Source organism: Fukomys damarensis, unplaced genomic scaffold, assembly GCF_012274545.1.
Source record: "Fukomys damarensis isolate Sample0158 unplaced genomic scaffold, DMR_v1.0_HiC HiC_scaffold_14, whole genome shotgun sequence".
In the NCBI taxonomy this organism is placed as follows: Eukaryota; Metazoa; Chordata; class Mammalia; order Rodentia; family Bathyergidae; genus Fukomys; species Fukomys damarensis.
In genome coordinates, this window is record NW_022900926.1 from 25,467,981 (window position 1) to 25,488,330 (window position 20,350).

The following is a 20,350-nucleotide window of genomic DNA, read 5'->3' on the forward strand; positions in this document are numbered from 1 at the left end:
GTATCTCCTCTCAGTGACAAGAAAGCAACTAAGATAGCTATGCTCTGGAATAAGGGAAAACCAGAAGAGGATCATTTCTCACAAGTTCTGAATCCTTGCTTAGAGGGCATCTGCTCCTACTCCAACTGCAAGATCTCTAGTACTAACCCCAAAGCATCTTCGTTTCTAGGCTCAGACCCCACCCCAAGACACCCCATTCTTCAGATCATGGGGTCTGATGGATTAAGGCGTAGAGGAACTGTGCCTTTCTCTCCAGTCTCAACAAACTGTTCACTCCTTTCCCAAAGTTATGCCTGTAGGGTGGCCCTTGTCGCTCCGTGCGCCTCAGGGTCCTCTGATATCCTTGACACAGAGCGGTGAGCACGGAAGGCGGTGGGGGAATGCAGAAAAGACTGCTTCAGAGCGCGACGGCTCGCCCAGGGGGCAGGATGTGGTGGCCTCTAGAGACAGTAGGAAGCCTTTTCCCGACCCGCACGTAACAGAGCCAGGAGCCTGGCTCCTAGGGCGTCATCGCTAGGGCAGCCGGGAGCGCCGACGTTCGGTGGCCAGAGAACAAGCGAGGAGGCCCCCTGAAACGGCAGGTGCATTTGGGCCTATGAGAATGGCGCTCATACCAGCCATGCAAGGCCGCAATTCAAAACGTGGTGAGGTACAGCCGAAACTGACAAGGAGCACTCAGCCACCAAAACAGGCAGGCCCGCCAACGGGGCCAGAAAACTCCCAATGCGCAGACGCGCCAGAGGGCGCAGAATATATGGGCGGGGCCCAGAGCCGGAAGTGCCTGACTCCGGAATTGCCTGGAGGTCCCGCCCCCAAAAGGAACTCCGGTTGCCCAGCAACCGGTGCTGGCGCTGCCAGCTGGTTCTGCTCTAGCTGGAGCAAGCTGAACATAGTTCATACCTGCAGCGCTGACAGCCTCCCTTACCGCCAGTCTCTCTGCGTGCCGCTTCTCCTCGCGTCACTAAATCCTTGCCCTTGGCACTATTTAACATCTCTCCGCCTCCCACGACTCCTTAGTGCCCACCTGCTGCAAAGCCAAGCTCCAGCGCGAGCGAGGCAGTCTGACCCCGGACCCTGCCTCACGAACCGCGCAGCTCTCCAGCCATGGCCACCTACACCTACACCAGCCGGCCCCGGGCCCTGGCCTGTCAGCGCCGCCGTTACCGGGACAGCCTGTTGCAGCCGTGAGTGACCAAACCAGCCCTTCTCCACTTGCACTCCATCCCGGGGCCAGGTCTTGGCAAAAACCGCCCAGGCTGCTTTCCCATGTCTACTCTCTACCGAAAGAACTTTTCCTCTATCAATAACTGCCGTAGTGCGGAGGGGTGAAGCGAAAAGGAGCATGGTGGCCTCTCAGTTCATTTTAGTGATATTGAATTGCTGGCTCAACCCATAAAATGTCCACGAGTCCCTTTATTTCACAAAGTTTGAGTCAACTAATGCTTATTGAGGGCTAAACTCGTACCAGACACTAAACTGGGGGCATTCACAACATTTTCTTAAACCATAATGCTGCCATCTTGGTTTCATAATTACATTATGCATATGACGAACTGAGGCACAAAGGTGTCAGACCCAATAGCAAATGACAGCCTCCTAAAGCTCTTTTCAATTGTTTCTCGGCCTTTTGGCTAAGATCAAATGTATAAAGCTCTTTCCACACTTGTTGTTGAGCAGGAATTAGGAAGTCTTCAATACATGACCACAAATTGTATTTTTACACTGATGAATATTTGCAAGTATTCAAACATCTGTAGTTAGAAAAGACCACACACTTTATGATTCTCTTAAAGTTCTTACATCAGCCTCGTATTTTGGAATCAGAATTTCACAAGAATGCAAGTTGCATGGAAGCAAGGACTTTGTATCTCATTCCCCTAGGACCATGCCTGGCATGTAATAAGCACTCAATACAAATTGTCGCGGTTGTGACTAAATATCAGAATGTAATTCTTGATGCTCATTTCAAACACTGAATCTAAATTTATAACTCTCTTATTCTGACAACGGTTTTTAGTAAGAAATTTCTATCACTTAAGAGACAATCAGGATAGAAAAATTAAATTTGAAGAGAGATTATTTATTTTATGAGGATTCAATGTAAAAAGAACTCTTTCCAAAAAATATTTCTTGGTAAAATGGACTGCCCATAAATTATTATTAAATCATTATTATCCAACAAATTAGAAATGAGAATGCATGCTGGTTCATTTAAAACAATTTTTCTAACTAGCTGATTTGCATATTATGTAATTTTTATTAGTTTATCAAAGTAATACAGAAGACAATAAAAATCTCAAGAAATTTCAAGAAAGTAGTTGCTTACAAATCTTAATCATTGATATCTTTATGTATATGGATGATAGCCTTCTATGGTATCCTTCTGAATAAAATATTGAAAAAGTGTATTACAGAACAATATTGCTAGCTAAACTTACTAGTGAATGACTAGTAGACTATGTCCAAGAAGTACGCATTTATTTCAATCTGTGTATATCATATAAGTCCTTAGCCATGTCCTGTTCAAAATTTTGTATTAAATTGGATAAATCTTTCTAGCCTCTTTTCTACATCTATCAGCAATAAATGTTAAGAATTTTGTCTTCTATTTTTCTACAGGTTTTTTTTTTTTTTTTGCTTTTATAATGGTTTAAATCTAGCCTGTCTCCTACAAGCCTCATGTGTTCAAAGGTGGGGCTTTTGGATCATGGGGATACTGTCCTCACCCATGAATTTATCCATAGATGAGGTCAGCCATTGAGTGCGCTGTTGAGGTGGGGCCTAGTCAGAAGAGGCAGTCCCTGGGGACTTGACCTGGAAGAGTGTATCTGCCTTCCTGGCTACTCTCTTCTTTCTCTGCTCCCCAGCTACCATGCGTAAGTAGTTTTTCTCTGAGGTAGGCCCTTCCACAAAGCTGTTTCTGCATTTGAGCCTGCTATGAACTAAAACTTCTGAAACCATAAGCCAAAATAAACCTCTCTGTCTTTAAGTTGCAGGTGTCAGATTTTGTATTCCAGCAACAAGAAGTGACTAATACAGCTTTGTTTTGGTTCTTGTTCTGGTTTTGATAAGTTCAAATCAAATTTTCCACATTAAATGTTGTTCAGATGTGAGACCAGGAGACTTTTTTAGAAGTCAGTAAAAGATGGTTGTAACTATAAGCAATAGATGGATGCAAAGATTTAGGGGTAGAAGAAATAATTTTTACTACAGTAGGTGCAGGGATAAAGAAAAGGAAGAAGTTATGGATGACTCCCAGGCAGAAATTCTATGTTAAGTCAACTGTGTGATTAGTGACACTGTCTAATGAAATAGGAAACAAGTTGGAATGGTGGGGCAGTGATAATTAAATTTTGAAGTTTCCTTCCAGACACCCTAGTGGGAAACTGAATACACCTCTAGTTCAGAGGAGATTTCTGAGCTAGAAATAAAATAAAATTGGTGTATGGTTCATAACTGAAGCTTTGCAAATAGATAAGATCATCTAAGGAAAAACGAAGTGGAGCCTTGAGGGCTCCTCCATTACAGAAGGAGCTGCAAAGATTGAGAAAGAGCAGCTGGAGAAATAGCAAAAAGAAGAGACAGATGAAGAAATAAATTAAATTTTTTTAAAAAAGAAGAATATTCTTATATCGCAGGGAAATAGAAAAGAACACTTATATAAAGAAGTATCCAGTGGAGCTGAATACTGTCAAAGGCTAAATAAAACAAGCAGTGAAGTATGTTAGGATGTGGCTTCAATATTTGATAAGCTAGCAACTTATGCACAGTCAGATCATTTCTGACAGAGTGCTATTACTGGTGTAAGTTAAAGTATGGCTTCACAACAATTAATAGGTTATATTTCTAAGAACTTAAAATGAAAATATCAATTGTATATTTGTATTTTTCACCATTATCATTCAGATCCCTGAAATTAGAATTGTATTAATAGTTTAAACCATATCTTTTAAACATTTTTGGATTTAAATAACAATGAGAAATTTGACTTATCATATTTTTTAACCTGACTGTTTTATTTGGGTAACTTTTCAATCCTCAAATCAAGCTTTTCTAGTCCTTTAGGTCAGGTCCCTTTTCAGATGGTGTTTCCACATTTATTAAGTAGTCTTACAGATTTACAGCCTAAATCCAGCTCCACCACTGACTAGCAAGATGACTTTGAGTCTATTTCCTCTTGTATCAAATAGGAATTATAGTTCCCAAATTGAAGCTTACTGTGAGCAAAAAATTAAGTAATGTACATGAAAGGTCCTGGCATAGAGTAAGCTCTGCACAAATGGTAGCTATCTGTCTCACTTTATGGATGACACTAAAACTAATGTATTCTCTTAAAATAATTTATCGTAGTCTAAATCATATTAGAAATGAGTTCAATTCACAGATACCAGAGATACCATAGATAAAATATTTACTCAGAACTTGCTATTTTACAGAGATGAAGAACCTATGCGTTATGGAAACATAATGTATGACAGACGGGTAATCCGAGGCAACACGTATGCACTACAGACAGGGCTGCTGGTAAGTACGATTTGAGGTGTCTAACTCAGAGCTCTCTCACTGTCTATGGGGAAGCATCAGTGTGTGTATTTGTGTTAATTTTAGACCTATTATAGACTAAAACATCAATAAAATGAAATATAAAGAGGAACTACTGGAAAAATTAAATTGAAAAAAAGACATGCAGGGATTGTAGATGTATCTCATTGGTACAGTGCTTGCACAGCATGCATAAGACCCTGGGTTGAATCCCCAACACCAAGGGGCTGGGGGAAAAATGTATATGTATATGTATATGTATATGTATATGCATATGTATATGTCTCCAGTGTGCTTGCCAGAGGCTCAGAGGGTCAGGGGACATTGTTTAATAGCCATACAGTTTCAGTTCTGGAGTGGATGGTGGTTCTATAAAGTAGGACAATGTGAAAGTACTTAATGCCACTGAATTGTATATTTTAAATGATTAAAGTGATAAGCTTTATATTATGAACATTGTACCATATTTAAAATTAATAACTTTAAAAACCCTGATTCTTTATTAAATTCAACAGAACTCTAGCAAACTGCTCTGAAAGTGTCTAGACTTTTACTCTCAATTTCTGTAGTTGTTACACATAGGAAACCAGTTGTAAAGGCCAAAGCTGAGTTTGAACCCTTCTTGAGATACGGGCGTAAACATAGCAAGCCGACCCTCACCTCGGGCTATTTGCTAGCTTGCCAGCATCAACCAGTTTCAAGGAGAGAAACAGCTGCAGCTTAGGTCTGATTAAAAGAAAATGAACATTCAGGTAGAGTGTACAAATTATGAGAACTTGATAAACTTTCCCTGAACCCTGAATCACAAGCTTGCTTGCTTCTTCTTTGTATAAATCTAATAAAAGTGAGGAGCATTATCTGCTCAAGGCTCTTTGTTCACTAAATGCAGAGAGTCCCTGGCTCTCCTCTTCCAAATAATTTTTGTGTTTTTGTTTAAGCCTTGTTGCCCTCCTGGGTTGGGATAAACTCATAGTCTGGCCTCCTACAGTTACAGACCAATTTAAACAGTCCACAAAGAACATTAGTTTGAGGACCACACTTTGGGTAGCACTATCTACTACATATAGATTTGTTTAGCTATCTCACGATAATACTATTATCATTTCATCAAAAAGTCTGAGTTATACTTAATTCAATTAGTACATATTTACTGAGATTAGGTCCTTTACTGGGTACCTAGGATACAGCAATGACTAAGACATGGTAACAGATTAAGGTTAGTGATTTATTGGCACAAAAATGAAATATAATTAATCTATAAGCAGTATACGACATGTAAGTGCTTAGCACAAGATGGTCATATATGGAGTGTTAGTCTGAAGTAGTAACTCCCACAGCTGACTCTGCATCAGAATTGCTGGGAAAACTTATTAGAAACATATGTGCTTCGGCCCTACTCTGTATCTCCTGTATTAGAACCTTTAGGGTTAGGACTCAGGATTATGAACTTTGTTTTGTTTTGTTTTTTGGTACCGGGGATTGAACTCGGGTCCTTGTGCAAGGCAGCCACCGAACCGCTGAGCTAAATCCCCAGCCCAGGAATATGAACTTTTAATAAACTTTTCTAAACAATTCTGCTACAACCAGATCGGGGTCAGCGCAAATGTCTTATCTGGATATATGTTTCAGCATTTTCTTTTATTAGTACTGACATGCTTAGAACAAAAATGGAAAGAAGAGTCAGATTCATTTTTTTAGGCAATTAATCAGCACCTTATCTTAAAAGTCTGCCCTGATATCCCAGGTCCATATAAGCAGGAATTCACACATCCCTTCCCTCTTACAACTAACAAACAAAACGGTGGAATAACAGAACATCAAACATAGGACTTGAAAGGTGCAAATAAGAAAGCAGACTAACTAGGGACTTGGGAATTTAAGGAATGGCACAGTGATGAGTCCCTGAGTTTTGTTTTTGCCTCCTGCCTATCCTGTTAAGGACTCCAGAGAAGCCTACAACCTTAAACCACTGTTAGGAGCAACCCCAAGAAAAGCCTGCTCCCTTTAGCCAAGGACTAAGGAAGGGGCAGCCTTGCAAACCAAAAAATACTTTTGATGATACTACCCCTATTCCAGCCAAACAATGGAAAAACTGAGCTGCTCCTCACCATAGTGCCAGTGAAGGTAAGAGGAAGCTGCACTTCTGTCCCCACCTGGCAGCAGCAAGGTAGCGCTAATCAGTCCTCTGCGAGAAACAGTATGGGATGGAAAAAGTATTTGAAGAAATACTGCCTGAAAATTTCACAAATGCAATGAGAGCTCTACATGTTAAAGAAGCCAAGTGAACCCCAAAGATAAACCCAAAGAAAGCTATGCCAAGCCACATCAGAATCAAACTTTAAAAGACTAAAAAGAAAAAGATCTGAAAGGAACTGGATAGAAACGGCATGTTAACTGAGGAAGACCAATGATTTGAATGATAGTGGATTTCTCACCTGAAACATGAGGCAAGCCCTAAAAGCAAAAGACTATCAAACCCTAATTCTAACCCAGAAGAGTGTGGCATTGGAAGCTGTGTCAGGGGTTCCTGAGCCTGGCTTCAGGTATAAGGTAAAACTATGCCAAGGCACCAAAATTATGGGCACTCACTGTACCCACAGGAAGGTGGGGGGAAAAATGAAAAAGAGGGAGAAAAACAGAAAACAAAAAATGACAGACTAAGCCCTAATATATAAATAAATAATTAAATCTAAGTGGTCTACGTAAAGCAAGTAAAAGTAGCTCCCACCGGTAATAAAAATAAATAATAATAATAATATAATAGCTATAACTCAACTATATATTGTCTGTAAGGAAATCTCTTCAATTACAACACTATAGGTAGACTGAAAATAAAAGGATGGAAGAATATATTCCATGCAAACAATTTTTTAAAGTCATTGTGGCTATATTAATATAAAGTAGATTTCAGAAGATAAGACTGTGACCACAAAGAGAATGTTACATGATGATGAAAGGGTCACAATATATCAAAAAGATACAGCAATCCTAAATTCTCAGGTTCCTAATAACAGAGTTTCTAAGTTCATAAAGCAAAATGTACTAGAACTAAAAGAAAGATATATACAAATTCACAATTTTAGTTGGGGACTACAACATCCATCTCTTAGACCAAAATATATACATATACATATGCAGGTATAGATATATTCTCATCAACGAAAATATAGCTGTCAGGATGTGTTCTAGATAGGCCATTTCCTTGGTCATAGAAAAATCTAAATACATTTAAAAGAATTGAAATATTGTAGAATGTGGTTCTCTGATAATAACAGAATGACTAGAAACCAATAACAAGATGACAGGAAGATGTTCATACACTGGGAAATTAAACAACCCATATCTAAATAATTCATAGGTTAAAGAGGACCACATATCAAAATTTGTAGGATGTAGTTAAGGAGGGGAAAAAAGGAAAGACCTCAAATCAATAATCTAAGCTCCTACCTCAATGAACTGGATGAGGGAGAGCAAACTAAACCCAGGGCAGACAGAAGGAAGAAAACAAAGAAAAAAGTAATATTGGTTCTCTGAATAGATTGATAAGAGTGATAAACCGCTAGCAAGACTGGCAAAAAGACAGAAGACATAAATCACAAATACCAGGAATGAATATCAGGGGATATAACTATAGGTTCTATAGCCATACAAGATGAAAAGGATAATAATGCAGTACTACTAAAGAGACAGATGAAACCAAGTGTTTTTTTAAGTGCTGTCCACTGTCACACCAAGCACAAATATTTCCCCTCTGTGACCCCAGGTATGCAGATGTTTTTCCCCTACACATCAACAAGTATTTATCCATCTTCTTCAGTGGACACCCACTAAGTGTCCTCTAATTCCATTCAATTCTAAAGCTTTCTCTCTGGGGATAGCGTCAGATCCCACCCATTAGGGGTCCAGTCCCACAAGACCAGCTCCCTCACTTCAATTGCCAGTTGCAAGCACAGGTTGTAACCGATGCTTCGAACCACCTGCTGTAAGTGAGGGTTCCCACGACGCCCTCCTTGATTTCAGTTAATTTGTTAGAGCCGTTTAGAACTCATGGGAATACTTTTTTACGTTTTCTAGTACATGTAAAACCATTACAAAGGGTACAGATGAACAGTGAGAGAAGAGATACAGGAGGCAAAGTGTATGGAAAGGGGTGAAGAGCTGTGCCCTCTGTGTGCCGTCCTCCAGGTCCCTCCACAGCTATCAGTGAACCCATATGGTGTTTTATGGAGGCATCATTATATAGAAGGCTTTGTATGTTCCCAGTATCCAAAAAAATGATAGATATACCAATTAATCTGATCTGATAATTGCAAATTATATAAATGTATTGACATATCACACTATACTCCATAAATATACACAATTACTGTGTGTCAATTCAAAACAAATATTTTTTAAATAACAGAAGAGTTGGAGAACACAATACTGGCTGCCAAGGGGTCAGGGGTGGGGGTGGGACTTGGAAGCAAACATAAAGGACGCCTAAGAGAGCACCTTTGCTGTGACTAGTCAGGTCTGTGTCTTGACTGGAGAGTGGTTTCACGAGTCTACATGTGGAATAAAATCACATACAACCACATATAGAGACACAGATATTAATGCAGGTTACCATTGTGAAAACCAAATGAGATCTGTTCACAGTATTTTCCCCATGTTTATTTCTTCACTTTGGTATTGTGCTATATTAGATAATATGTCAGCATTGGGGAAGGGTACACAGAACTCTTCTGTTTTTGTAACTTCCTATGAGTTATTCCAAAATAGAATTTTTTAATACCTTTATGGTTCATTTGGGCAATATATTTATAAAATGAACTTCTTCCATTTAACATCCTACTTTTTTGACAGCTGCAATTTATAATTCTATCATATGAAGAAAATAGAAATTAATAAGGACAGTATTAATAATAGTATAGAATAAATACACAAAGAAAAAAATCTTCACTGAATGATCCCAATTACTAATAATTGCATTAGAAAAATTGAATCACAAGCAGTTCTTTCTCTTTTCTGTCATGTGGTTTTACTACTTTATAGTGAAAGGGTAGGACAGTGATCTAGGAAAGAACTGTTCTCTGTCAGATATTGAGTTAAGCTCATTACACTGTCATCTGATTTGTTTCTTATAACCAAAACCTGAGGTAGATTTAATATCCTTATTGTGCAGATGAGAAAGCTGTCTAAAATAACTTTGGTTGTTAGTTGAAGGTTTACTAATCCTAGTAATTAATAAATTGAGAAGCTGCAATTTGAATTTCAAGAATAGTGCTCTCATTAACTCTGCATAATGCAAACATGAGGAAAAGTTTGATAAATAGAACAATAATATTTTGGTATGTTTGGTATCATACAGCTTCAAAAACACTGCGTTTAAGTGATATGGGATCATAGTAATTTTCTTATTTTGAAAGGTGTTAATGTTACTACATTGTCATTTCAATTAAAATGTGTTTATAATTCTACTTTTTAAGTGTTTATTCATATGAAATATTTTTACATATCTCTTTCAATTTACCTTGAGAGAAGACAAGCAAACTATAGAGAATGGCTACAAAATAAGAGACAGATGTCAAATAGAATCTCCAAATTCTGCAGAACTGCTGTGAATGATTATATTTATAACCCCTTAGTCAGCTTATTTTTTATGCTTGGAGAGGCTTTTCAGGATGTTTTCTTTGTGAGCTAATAAATTTTTTAAACATTCTGTTCAAATGAAGTTCAGATTTTGTAAATCCTACTTTATAATTTCTTAAGTATTCATTAAAGTTTATTGTAACAGAATAGTTATATCAGTTTTACTAGGAACCAAAGGATTTGGTAGTAAAAATGCTTGAGAGAGCAAAGCATGTAATTAGATAGGATTCTGGACCCATTTCCTTCAGTTACTGGCTTACTTAGAGTAATGTTTATGCTTCATCAGACACCTACATATTACAAAGTTCCAATAAAATTTTAACCATCAAGTCACTGATAATCAAGAAGCATTCTAGGACCAGGGATTTAGCTCAGTGGTTCTGCTGCCTGTCTCGCAAGTGCAAGGTCCCGAGTTCAATCCCTGGTACCAAAAAAATAGAAGCATTCTTATAAAACATGCTTTAATACTATCCAAGAGTCACTTGTGGAATAGCAGTTCTTATATACTTTGAAAAATATGTTCTGACTGTTAGAAACCTTTTCTGTCCCCCTCAGCCTAGGCAGCCTGATCCCGTAGAGCTTCAGAGACAGCAGCAGGCTAAGAAGAAGGCTCTTGCCAAAAAACGAGCTCAAGATCAGCTCAAACCACGGACCCCAGAACCTGTAGAAGGCAGGAAGCATGTGGATGTGCAGACAGGTATGTGATCATGCCATTGGCAAAGTGCCTCCTGGGGTTACTTAGTTGTCTGTGTCTGTTCATTTTTAATAAGCTTTTATGTTATTTATATATCTGTGGTGCTCTCCAATACTCCCAACCCCACAACAGGGAAGTGCATTCCTGAAACAAATACACACACTGCATATTATTATTATATTGGATATAGCTGGAAATATGAGTTGGGGTTAAAATAAGAGTTTTATGACCAAATCAATTCTTTCTTCACCCTTTTCACATACACTATTTCAAACCAGGATTGTTTGTTGCAGCCCAGTATAAGTTAGTGTTCTTTTTTTTTTTTTTTTTGCATGCATGCATGCATGTGTAGTATGGAATGTTTATATTCTTCTTAGGAACTATGTACATGTACTTAAGATGTCTTAATTCTTTTATTCCCCTCCCACTCCCCCCCTGCCCACCATCTCAAGATTCCCTTCCCATTTGCAAAAGATCTGTTTCCCTGTTTCCCATTGTTTTTTTGTTTGTTTGATTTTTTTAATGACTTATACTTTAGGTTTATATATAAAAGAAGTTAACTGATATTTAAGCTTGTGTGTCTGATTTATTTCACTTAACATCATGGTTTCAAAGTGCATCCATTTTCCTACAAATGACTCAAATTTGCCCTTTTTTAAGGCAGAGTATTGTTCAATTATATATAAATACCACATTTTCCTAATTCATTCATCTGTTGCTAAACATATAGGCTGCTTACAAGATTAAGCTATTATGAATTATGCTTCTATCAACATGGATGTTATGGCTTGTGTCTAGATGTCCCCCGCAAAGCCTCGTGTAGTCATAGGTGGGGCTTTTTGGAGGTGGCTGGATCTAGGTTGTGTGCAACTGAGATAAAAAATGTGATGCTAGGATTGATTCACCAGTGCTAGGGTTAAGGATGTGAGTGCTACCTGCCCTAATGGTAGCCTGGATACGATATAAGGGACAGAAAGAGCTGCTATGTTCATTGCTGGTCGCTTGTTCCTTGCTACTTGCTGCCTTCTGCCTGTCTGCTCTGCAGTGCCCCTCTCCATGCCACCCTGCCCTGGAGCCAGCCAACTATGAACAGAAACTTCTACAAACTGTGAGCTAAATAAACCTTTCCTCCCTTAACTTGTGGGTGTTGGATATTTTGTCTCAGCAATGAGAAAAGTAACTAAGACAATGAATATGCATGTATCACTGTAAGATGATGACTTCAACTCTTTTTCAGAAGACGAATAGAAGGGGAATAACTAAGTGTAACTTCTAGTTTTATATTTTGAGGCATCTCCATACCAATTTCCATAGTGTTGTACCAGTTTACATCCCCACTAACAATGTAGAAGAGTGCCTTTTTCCTCATTCTCAAATCATTGTTCTTTTTATTGGGATTTATAGGAGAGGAGAGCACTGTATTCTGTTTTGGCTTTTGTTTGTCTTTTGAGAGGAGTAAACCCACTGGTATATGAGTCATCTGCCTTTCACACCAGCCTTTGTTCTCCTTTCACTTTGCATGGTCTCTAAGGCTACACAGGCGATTCTGAGGCAGGTGCCAGGACTTTCTACTTGTCTCACTATTCTGTTTTTGAGTCTTACCTGGACCAAAAGGATCTGGCTGTGTAGTTGACAGAATTCTTGGTAATGTGACAATACTTGATGTCTTACTTTAACTAATGTAACTTCTTAAGATTCACCTTGTACCCTGCCATGATCATGAGCAGATTCATCAGGGTTATTTTTCTAGTGAAGATGAAAGGAAGAGAACCATTCTTTGGTTTATACCATCAGAATATTAAGTAATACAATAGCTCATTTTTCCTTGGGTATTTCCTCAGAGATTATAGCAGGTCCTTTGCCTCTGCATCTTATCTATTATGGCAAAGACTCCATACCACAAGTTATTGTGATTTCTTTTATACGTGAAGAAACTGAGGCCCAGAGAGGATATATCTTGCCTGGGTCCTGTGTTTGACATCTGATTCCCACACTCCTGTGCATCACATGATACCACATCACCCCTGCTAAACATAAGTCATTCCTGATGTGAAATTTGTTTTCATACAGCTGTTTGTAATCTTTAGAAAAAGAGTGAACATCAAATAGCATCATGACATGTGGCATGAATTTTTTAAATCCAGGGTTTTCAAATCTTTATACATTTACTCTCTTATGACTCAATTAAATATATCTATCATTAATTTCTAATTCCCTATTATCCTTTGCATCTTATATATACATCTATGGCCTCATATTCTTCTTTGAGAGCTTATTTGGAGGTAGCCAGGGAGCACATCTACTGATATGCCCTTGACCGAGGAATTGGTCCTCCTCTATCGGAGTGGTTGTCCTCTTTCATGCAACTTCGGGAGGGATGCATGTGGAGTGCTGAAGGAGGAAGGTGGCTGGCCTAGCCAGCCAGATCAGCCAGATCAATCCTGGCAATCAATGTGGTGACAGATGTCGCAGCCAGATGGCCCTCACATCCTCATGTTCCTCTTTAGTTCTGTTTTCTAAGGCAAAGCTCACTAATTTCTAGACATTCAGTCAATTTTCTAACTTGACTGACTCTTTGGTCTTCCAACTATGTAAATCTCTCAACTCAGGGTATGAATTTAACCCCATATTTAAGCACTGTTGCAGTGGACCCTTGACTTATGAAGTTGGGCAATTGTAGTCTCAGACTCTTCTACACTGCCTTCTAAGTCTCTCATCTATATATAGGAAGATCTCAATTCCCTTAGAGAGACATTGGTTCAGGATTTCTCAATTAACCCCACACAGGAAAGGATGTTGTCATGTTCCTTCCAGAACTCTTTAAGAGTTAAACCTGTATCTGACACCATCTGGAAGGACAAGCAGCTGGTATTTGGGTCAAAACTCAAGACTATTTGTAAGTTAAAACTGAAGTTCAGGGCCTAACCCAAAGTTGTTCATATATCAGGCTGGTCATAACTCAAGGGTCCATGTATTCTTGGACTTATTTTCTGATTCATTTAATTCTGTTTTGAAAGAGCTGAAATGTCAAATACAAAAAATATTTAAAGTAGACCAGAATGTCAAATTCAGTCTCTATGATATTATTCTTAGAATTATACCTTGAAGAAATTGCTGACCGAGTAATAGAAGTTGATATGGAATGCCAAACAGATGCATTTCTGGACAGACCACCAACACCACTTTTTATTCCTGCAAAAACTAACAAAGATGTGGCCACTGAAATACTAGAAGGAGAGGTAAGTACATTCCTTTGACTTCCTTCTATCTTAATAGGTAAGCTAAAGTTGGATTTAGGTAAAGCTTAATATAGATAAGAACCACTTCACAATCAGAAAAGTTCTAATTTTTGGATTTCTTTCCAAATGTTATTTTTCATAGTTTTATCCTGTAGGGCCCAAAAATGTATTTAAATAACATGTTCTAATATTTCTTCCTTGTTTGCCAAAAATAAATTATTGGAAATATTTTTAGAATATTTATATATTTTAAATAGTTGTTTAATATATATATGTAAGATAGATTTGTACCATATAAGGAAGAATAATTCCTCTGAAATATGAGACTCCAGTCTTGGTTGTTTATAAGTTACATTAGTTTTATAAAGATACTATTTCTAGCTGCGGATTTAGCTCAGTAGCTCTGTCGCCTGCCTCACAAGCGCAAGGTCCAAGTTCAATGCCCCGTACAAAAAAAAAAGATACTATCTCTGTTTTTAAAATCTTAATTATATTTTTCTATTAATGTGGAATGCATAAATAGACAAATTTATTAAATTAAAGAAGGCATTGATTATATGCATAATGATCTAAGTAAGATTTAAAACTTGAAGGAATTTAGAAGAATTGTCATTGAAATAGAGGAATAAAATAAGTTTTTAGAAGCTACATAGAAGGACATATTTACTTCTAAATCCTAGACAAAAGTCACTTAAAATATCCATTATATGTATGTAGTACTGGGCATTGAACTGGGTGTACACCTGAGCTACATCCCTACCATTTTATTCTTCTTTCCTTTCACCTGTTTTGTTTTTTGGGTTTTGTTTTGTTTTATTTTTGTGAGACAGGTTCTCACTAAGTTTCTCAGGCTGGCCTTAAGCTTGATATTCTCTTTCCTCAGCCTCCAAAGTAGCCGGGATTACAAATATACTCTATTATACCCAGCTAAAGTATCCATTATTCTTCTCTAGTTCATCATTCTGTTATTTTTAAAACAGCCTGTAAGAAATCAAGCAGAAAAGTGAAAGAGTAAGACAATCATATTTTCCTTTGGTTGTAAAGTTTGATTTTAAAATTCTTGAGTATCAAGGTTCATGTTGATGAATGCATGGATTTTTTTCATAACTTTGACTTAATAGATTTTTTTTTTTTTTTTTTTTTTGGTACTGGGGATTGAACTCAGGTCCTTGCGCTTGCAAGGTAAGCCACTGAACCGCTGAGCTAAATCCCCGGCCCGAGTTAATAGATTTTTACCTATAAATCAAATGCTGTTTTGTGTACCTTGCAGGGTTGTTTCAAGAATTAGAGACCAAACTTGAAGTACTAGTACAGTGTTTGGCACATAGACAACATTTAATATAATACCCAATTATTACTATTCCCCTTCTTCTTCCTTTTATTCCTCTTCTTCCTATTTTTCCTCTTCCTCTTTCTCCTCCTATTCTTCCTCTTCCTCTTCTTCCTCTCCTCCTCTTCCTCCTTCTCTTTCTCTTTCTCCCTCTCCTTTTGTAAAACTATCAGTTAAACCCAGGGCCTTGCACTGAGCCACATCCCAAACCCTTTTAACCATTTTTTTTTTTTTTTTGAGACAGGGTCTAACTGTGTTCCCCATACTAACCTGGGATTTGCAATCCTCTTGCCTTAGCCTTCTCGGTAACTGGGACTATGTTATTGCTATTCTTTATAATTTTATATGCATTTAGTTCATGATTAAAATGTTGCTTTCTCTTGTTTAGCTCTTTGACTTTGATCTTGAAGTTAAACCAATGTTAGAAGTTTTGGTGGGCAAAACAATTGAGCAGTCCCTACTGGAAGTGATGGAAGAGGAAGAGCTGGCCAGTCTGCAGGCTAGCCAGTGTGCCTATGAAGAAATGCGAAATGTTGAATTGGCTGAAGTCCAGCGACTGGAAGAGCAAAAGAGACGACACCAAGAAGAAAAAGTATTGAGTCTATGAATTCTGTTTTTCTTTCTGAGGCAGTCTTGTACTTTTGTTGTTGTTGTTGCTGCTGCTACTGCTGCTGTTGTTCTTGTTCTTGTTGTTCTCCTCCTCCTTCTCCTTCTCCTCCTCCTCCTTGGGAATGAACCCCCGTGTCTTCCACGTACCATTCACATCCTTTAGCACTAAGCTATGTCCTCTACCCCAGTTACTCTTTTGTATATTTTATATATATTATGTTCAAAGTTACATGTGGTACGTCATAAAAGCTAAAGATCTTTGAAAATCTGTTAGAAAAAAAACCTTTAGTATTTGTTAGATCTCTCATTTAGATCATTGCTTTAAGTTCTTTAATTGAAGGTGTCTAAGCAATTGTAATGTTCATATCAGTATTAATTTATGATAATACTAATGAAAAAATACACATAACTATCATTATACTTTTAATAGCATTCAAACAATCATGCAGATATATTCTGAAGTTATTTTCCTTGAAAATAGGTTAGAGGGCTGGAGATTTAGCTCAGTGTTTCCACCGCCTGTTTTGCAAGCGCAAAGTCCAGAGTTCGATCCCCAGTAGCAAAACAAAAGAAAAGAAAATGGGTTGGAAATCAGTTTTTAATTAAATTCCATTGTTTTATTTTATTTTGTTTCTTTTGCAGGGGTGCAGTTCAACCCAGGACCTCATAAATGCTAGGCAAATACTCTAATCCCAGCTCAAGCTCCATCTTTTATATCTTTCTGAGTTTAGTACCTAGTAGTTGTAATGCTTCAAAATCTTGATGAAAAATATGAATCCTTAATAGACACCTTGCTGTCCTTTTTTTTATTGATAAGTCCAAATATTTTGACTTACATACTTCACTAGAGTCGGGATCTGAGGAGTACACACTACTTGAATAACCATCTATAATAATGTTTTCCTCTTGGCAGGAACGTCGTAAGCGGCAGCAGTGGGATATAGTACACAAGCAAAACGAGACAGCACAGAAGGTAGCTGCCTGTGCCTTTGCACAGCGTTACCTGGCTGACCTTCTCCCATCTGTTTTTAGCAGTCTCAGAGACAGTGGATACTTTTATGATCCCATTAAAAGAGGTTTGTGGAGATTTGTGTTAGATTAACTCTATTATAATAAGCATCCTCTTAATGTTTCAAATTTCTTTCATGCCCATCTTTATTTTGAATTAGAATCTTTTTACAGTTGATCTTAGCCAAAAGGCTGGGAAGCAATATATTTGAATCTTTTTATTTCTGAAATTAAAATTATGTTTGTTTTAAATAACTACTGTTACTGGGCTGGGGATTTAGCTCATTGGTTCTGCCATCTGCCTCACAAGTGCAAAGTCCCAAGTTCGGTTCCCGGTACCAAAAAAAAACTATTGTTACTAAGAAGAGGTATATTATAGTACTCTATAAATAAGTACTATTAGAAACTAAAATTTAAAATTCCTGAATAAATATATCATAAAGATTTTGATTTTAAAATCAAGATTTGGCATTTCTTTATTGAGACATACAACAATGGGTAGTAGAAAAAATATGGATAGTATGTCGAAAACATAAGGTTTGATCCTAGCTTCATCATTAACTAGCTTTATGACCTCCAGTTTCCTCATATGTGAAATGAAATCTTACAATATATAAAACTTTGTATAAACAAAGTGCTCTGTATGCAGAAAGCACTGTGCTTGTGTAATAGTTGTTATAGCTCTTTTCTCAGCTGACTTTCTGTTCCAATCTAAAATCTTTTGAGGACAGATGCTGAGATCGTTGATCCATTGAATTAGGTACTTACACTATCCCAGGCACTGAGTTAGACACCCTGATCTCTGTCTTGATGGAGCCTGGTAGTCATTTGTTAGCCTCCCCACAAAGCCCATTCTCCTAGCCAATCTAGCCGAGTGAAGGAAAAGAAATGAATATGTTCTCTCTGCCACCATCCTTTATGTAGAACACACATCTCCAGTGTTTTGTATCCAAGTCCTGCCTCGTTGGCCAATAGTATTTTGGGGCAGATGTTAGTAATGTCAATCTTCACTGGTTACATATTCAATTCCATGCATGGAGGTGAGATTATAAACCAATGTCATTAATTTACATTTATATCATACTTTCCAATTTATGTGGTGTTTTTTCATAAGTGATATCATTTGATCCTCCCAGTAACTCTATGGGGTAGACAGGGCAGATATATTTCCCATTTTTCAGAAGTACAAAGTGAAGCACAGAGAAGTTGCTCCCAAATAGTCAGCAGAAGTGTTAGTCCAAGCCTACTCTTCTTTCTGTGCTACCATCCTATCTTAGGTTCTAGTTAGGCCTCTTACTGCTAGTCACAGATACCAGTAACTTTCTTTCTATCATGGATTATTTAAAATTTTGCAAATGAAATTCATGCCTGAGACTAAAATATTTATAATAGCAAACATAATATTCTATCATCCTTTCCATTGTTATCATATTAAAAAATAGCAATGAGATGCTTTCCCCCAAAAAAACTATTTTGAAACTTACAATGTTGTATCATAATGGACCATATGCTTTAAATGCTTTCACAATAGATTTCCATTTCAGATAGAGCAAACTCTTTACTAATGGAAACACCTAGTTTCTAACCCATTTCGTGAAAGCCACCTTCTGAAATGCCCTTGGCCTGCATCCAGTCTGCATCCTCTGAATCCTATTAGCTTCCATTAGGCCCTGACAAGGGCATCCTTTATACTGGTAATGCTCAATTTCAGATCCTTATCATATTTCCTTGGAATTCTTCCAGATCCATGACTTCCTTCTGCCTCCACAATGTTTCAGATTGTGCTATGAAGCCAACTCTGACATCCTTGACTCCAAGAAAGGCCTTATAATTTTGACAATATTTCTATTGCAATAGAAAGGAATTTGACCAGAACATACTGAATATGGCATACATTATAATATATGAGTCTACTTAACATTTTGTATTGGAAAAAACAATATAGATGAATCTGTTACATTAGAGGCAAAGCACATTCTTCTGCTTTAAAATCATCAATAAACATAATTTAGCTGGATGTGGTGGTACAAGCCTATAATCAAACATTCAGGAGGCTGAGGCAAGAAGATTGCCATGGGTTCAAGGCCAGCCTGAGCTACATAGTGAGTTCAAAGCTAGCCTAAACTACATAGTGAGACCCTGTCTTTTAAACAAAATATGACTCAGTGAAATTTTTTTATTACAGATATCGAGATAGGATTTCTTCCATGGCTAATGAATGAAGTTGAAAAAGCCATAGATCACAGCATGGTAGGAAGAACAGTACTTGACAGTAAGTTCTTTTATTTTATTTGAAAGTCATCTCTGAACTTTTCAGTGGTAGGAATAAACTGAAGAAAGATAGTAATTTTACAGTTTTAATACTTAAATCTTCAGTATATCAATTATATTAACAAAGATACAAATTTTTACCCTCAATCTTATTTTTTATTTTCTATAATTTTACCAATATTAGTATCTTCTGTCATTACTTTATAAATGATATTCTATTAAAACAGGCAGAGACTGTGACCCATATTCATTGCATTAATTGCTACAGAAGTTAAATGATGACTCTATAAAAGGTTATGGTATAGGGAAGGGAGAGGCCTGGTGAATGCTTTATATTCATCTATAACTTATCTAAGACATGAAAAATCATAATAACTTTTGCACTTTACAGTGTTGATTCGTGAAGTGGTTGAAAAGAGACTGAATATTTACAAGCATAAGGATACACACCCATCTTCCAAATGGGAGAATGGGCCTGATGTTTCCGGAGCAATGGGAGATCTCACAGCAAACTATGAACCCAGTGAGCCAAGCACATCACAGGCCCAGAGGCCGTTAGCAGACACAGACTACTTGCAAACAACATCAAATGAAAGAGGGCCACCATCCCAAGAAGAATTCTTAGGGCAGGACGAAGAAGCAGAAATGAGTTCCTTAGAGATGGAAGAACCAGGGGAAGCATCAGAGCCATGAAACCAATGGACATCCAGGTAAATGATGCCAGAGGCCCACAGGATATAAGCAATTGCACTGTGTTCAGTCAGCTTGTCTTTTTGTCTATGGACCAAGGAATTCAAATGCAATAAAATAATAAAATTAATAAAAATGACACTTTCGTTCATTTATTCATTATTTAAAGGCTGTAATTTTAATTCTAATGAGAATTATCTTTTCTAGCTTCCCTATCACAGTATATAACTAGCAAATACATTTTCCTTAATTCTCCTAATTTTGAGACTGCAGCATTCACCAGATATTCGCTCATATTTACCTCACCCAAAGAGGACTTCCAGAACTATTCAG

The 20,350-nt window shown here is 37.5% G+C and overlaps 1 protein-coding gene across 1 annotated transcript; it reads left to right on the top strand.

Moving 5' to 3' along the window:
- Positions 1–529: 529 nt before the first annotated feature.
- On the top strand, positions 530–20,125 carry Rsph3 (radial spoke head 3). The gene is given in 10 exon segments (XM_010625244.2): positions 530–988; positions 990–1,081; positions 1,083–1,184; positions 4,437–4,524; positions 10,732–10,873; positions 13,964–14,109; positions 15,828–16,031; positions 16,962–17,124; positions 19,242–19,328; positions 19,719–20,125. Coding segments are annotated over 10 exon segments (1,719 nt in total). The 5' UTR covers positions 530–595; the 3' UTR covers positions 20,021–20,125.
- The last annotated feature ends 225 nt before the right edge of the window (positions 20,126–20,350 follow it).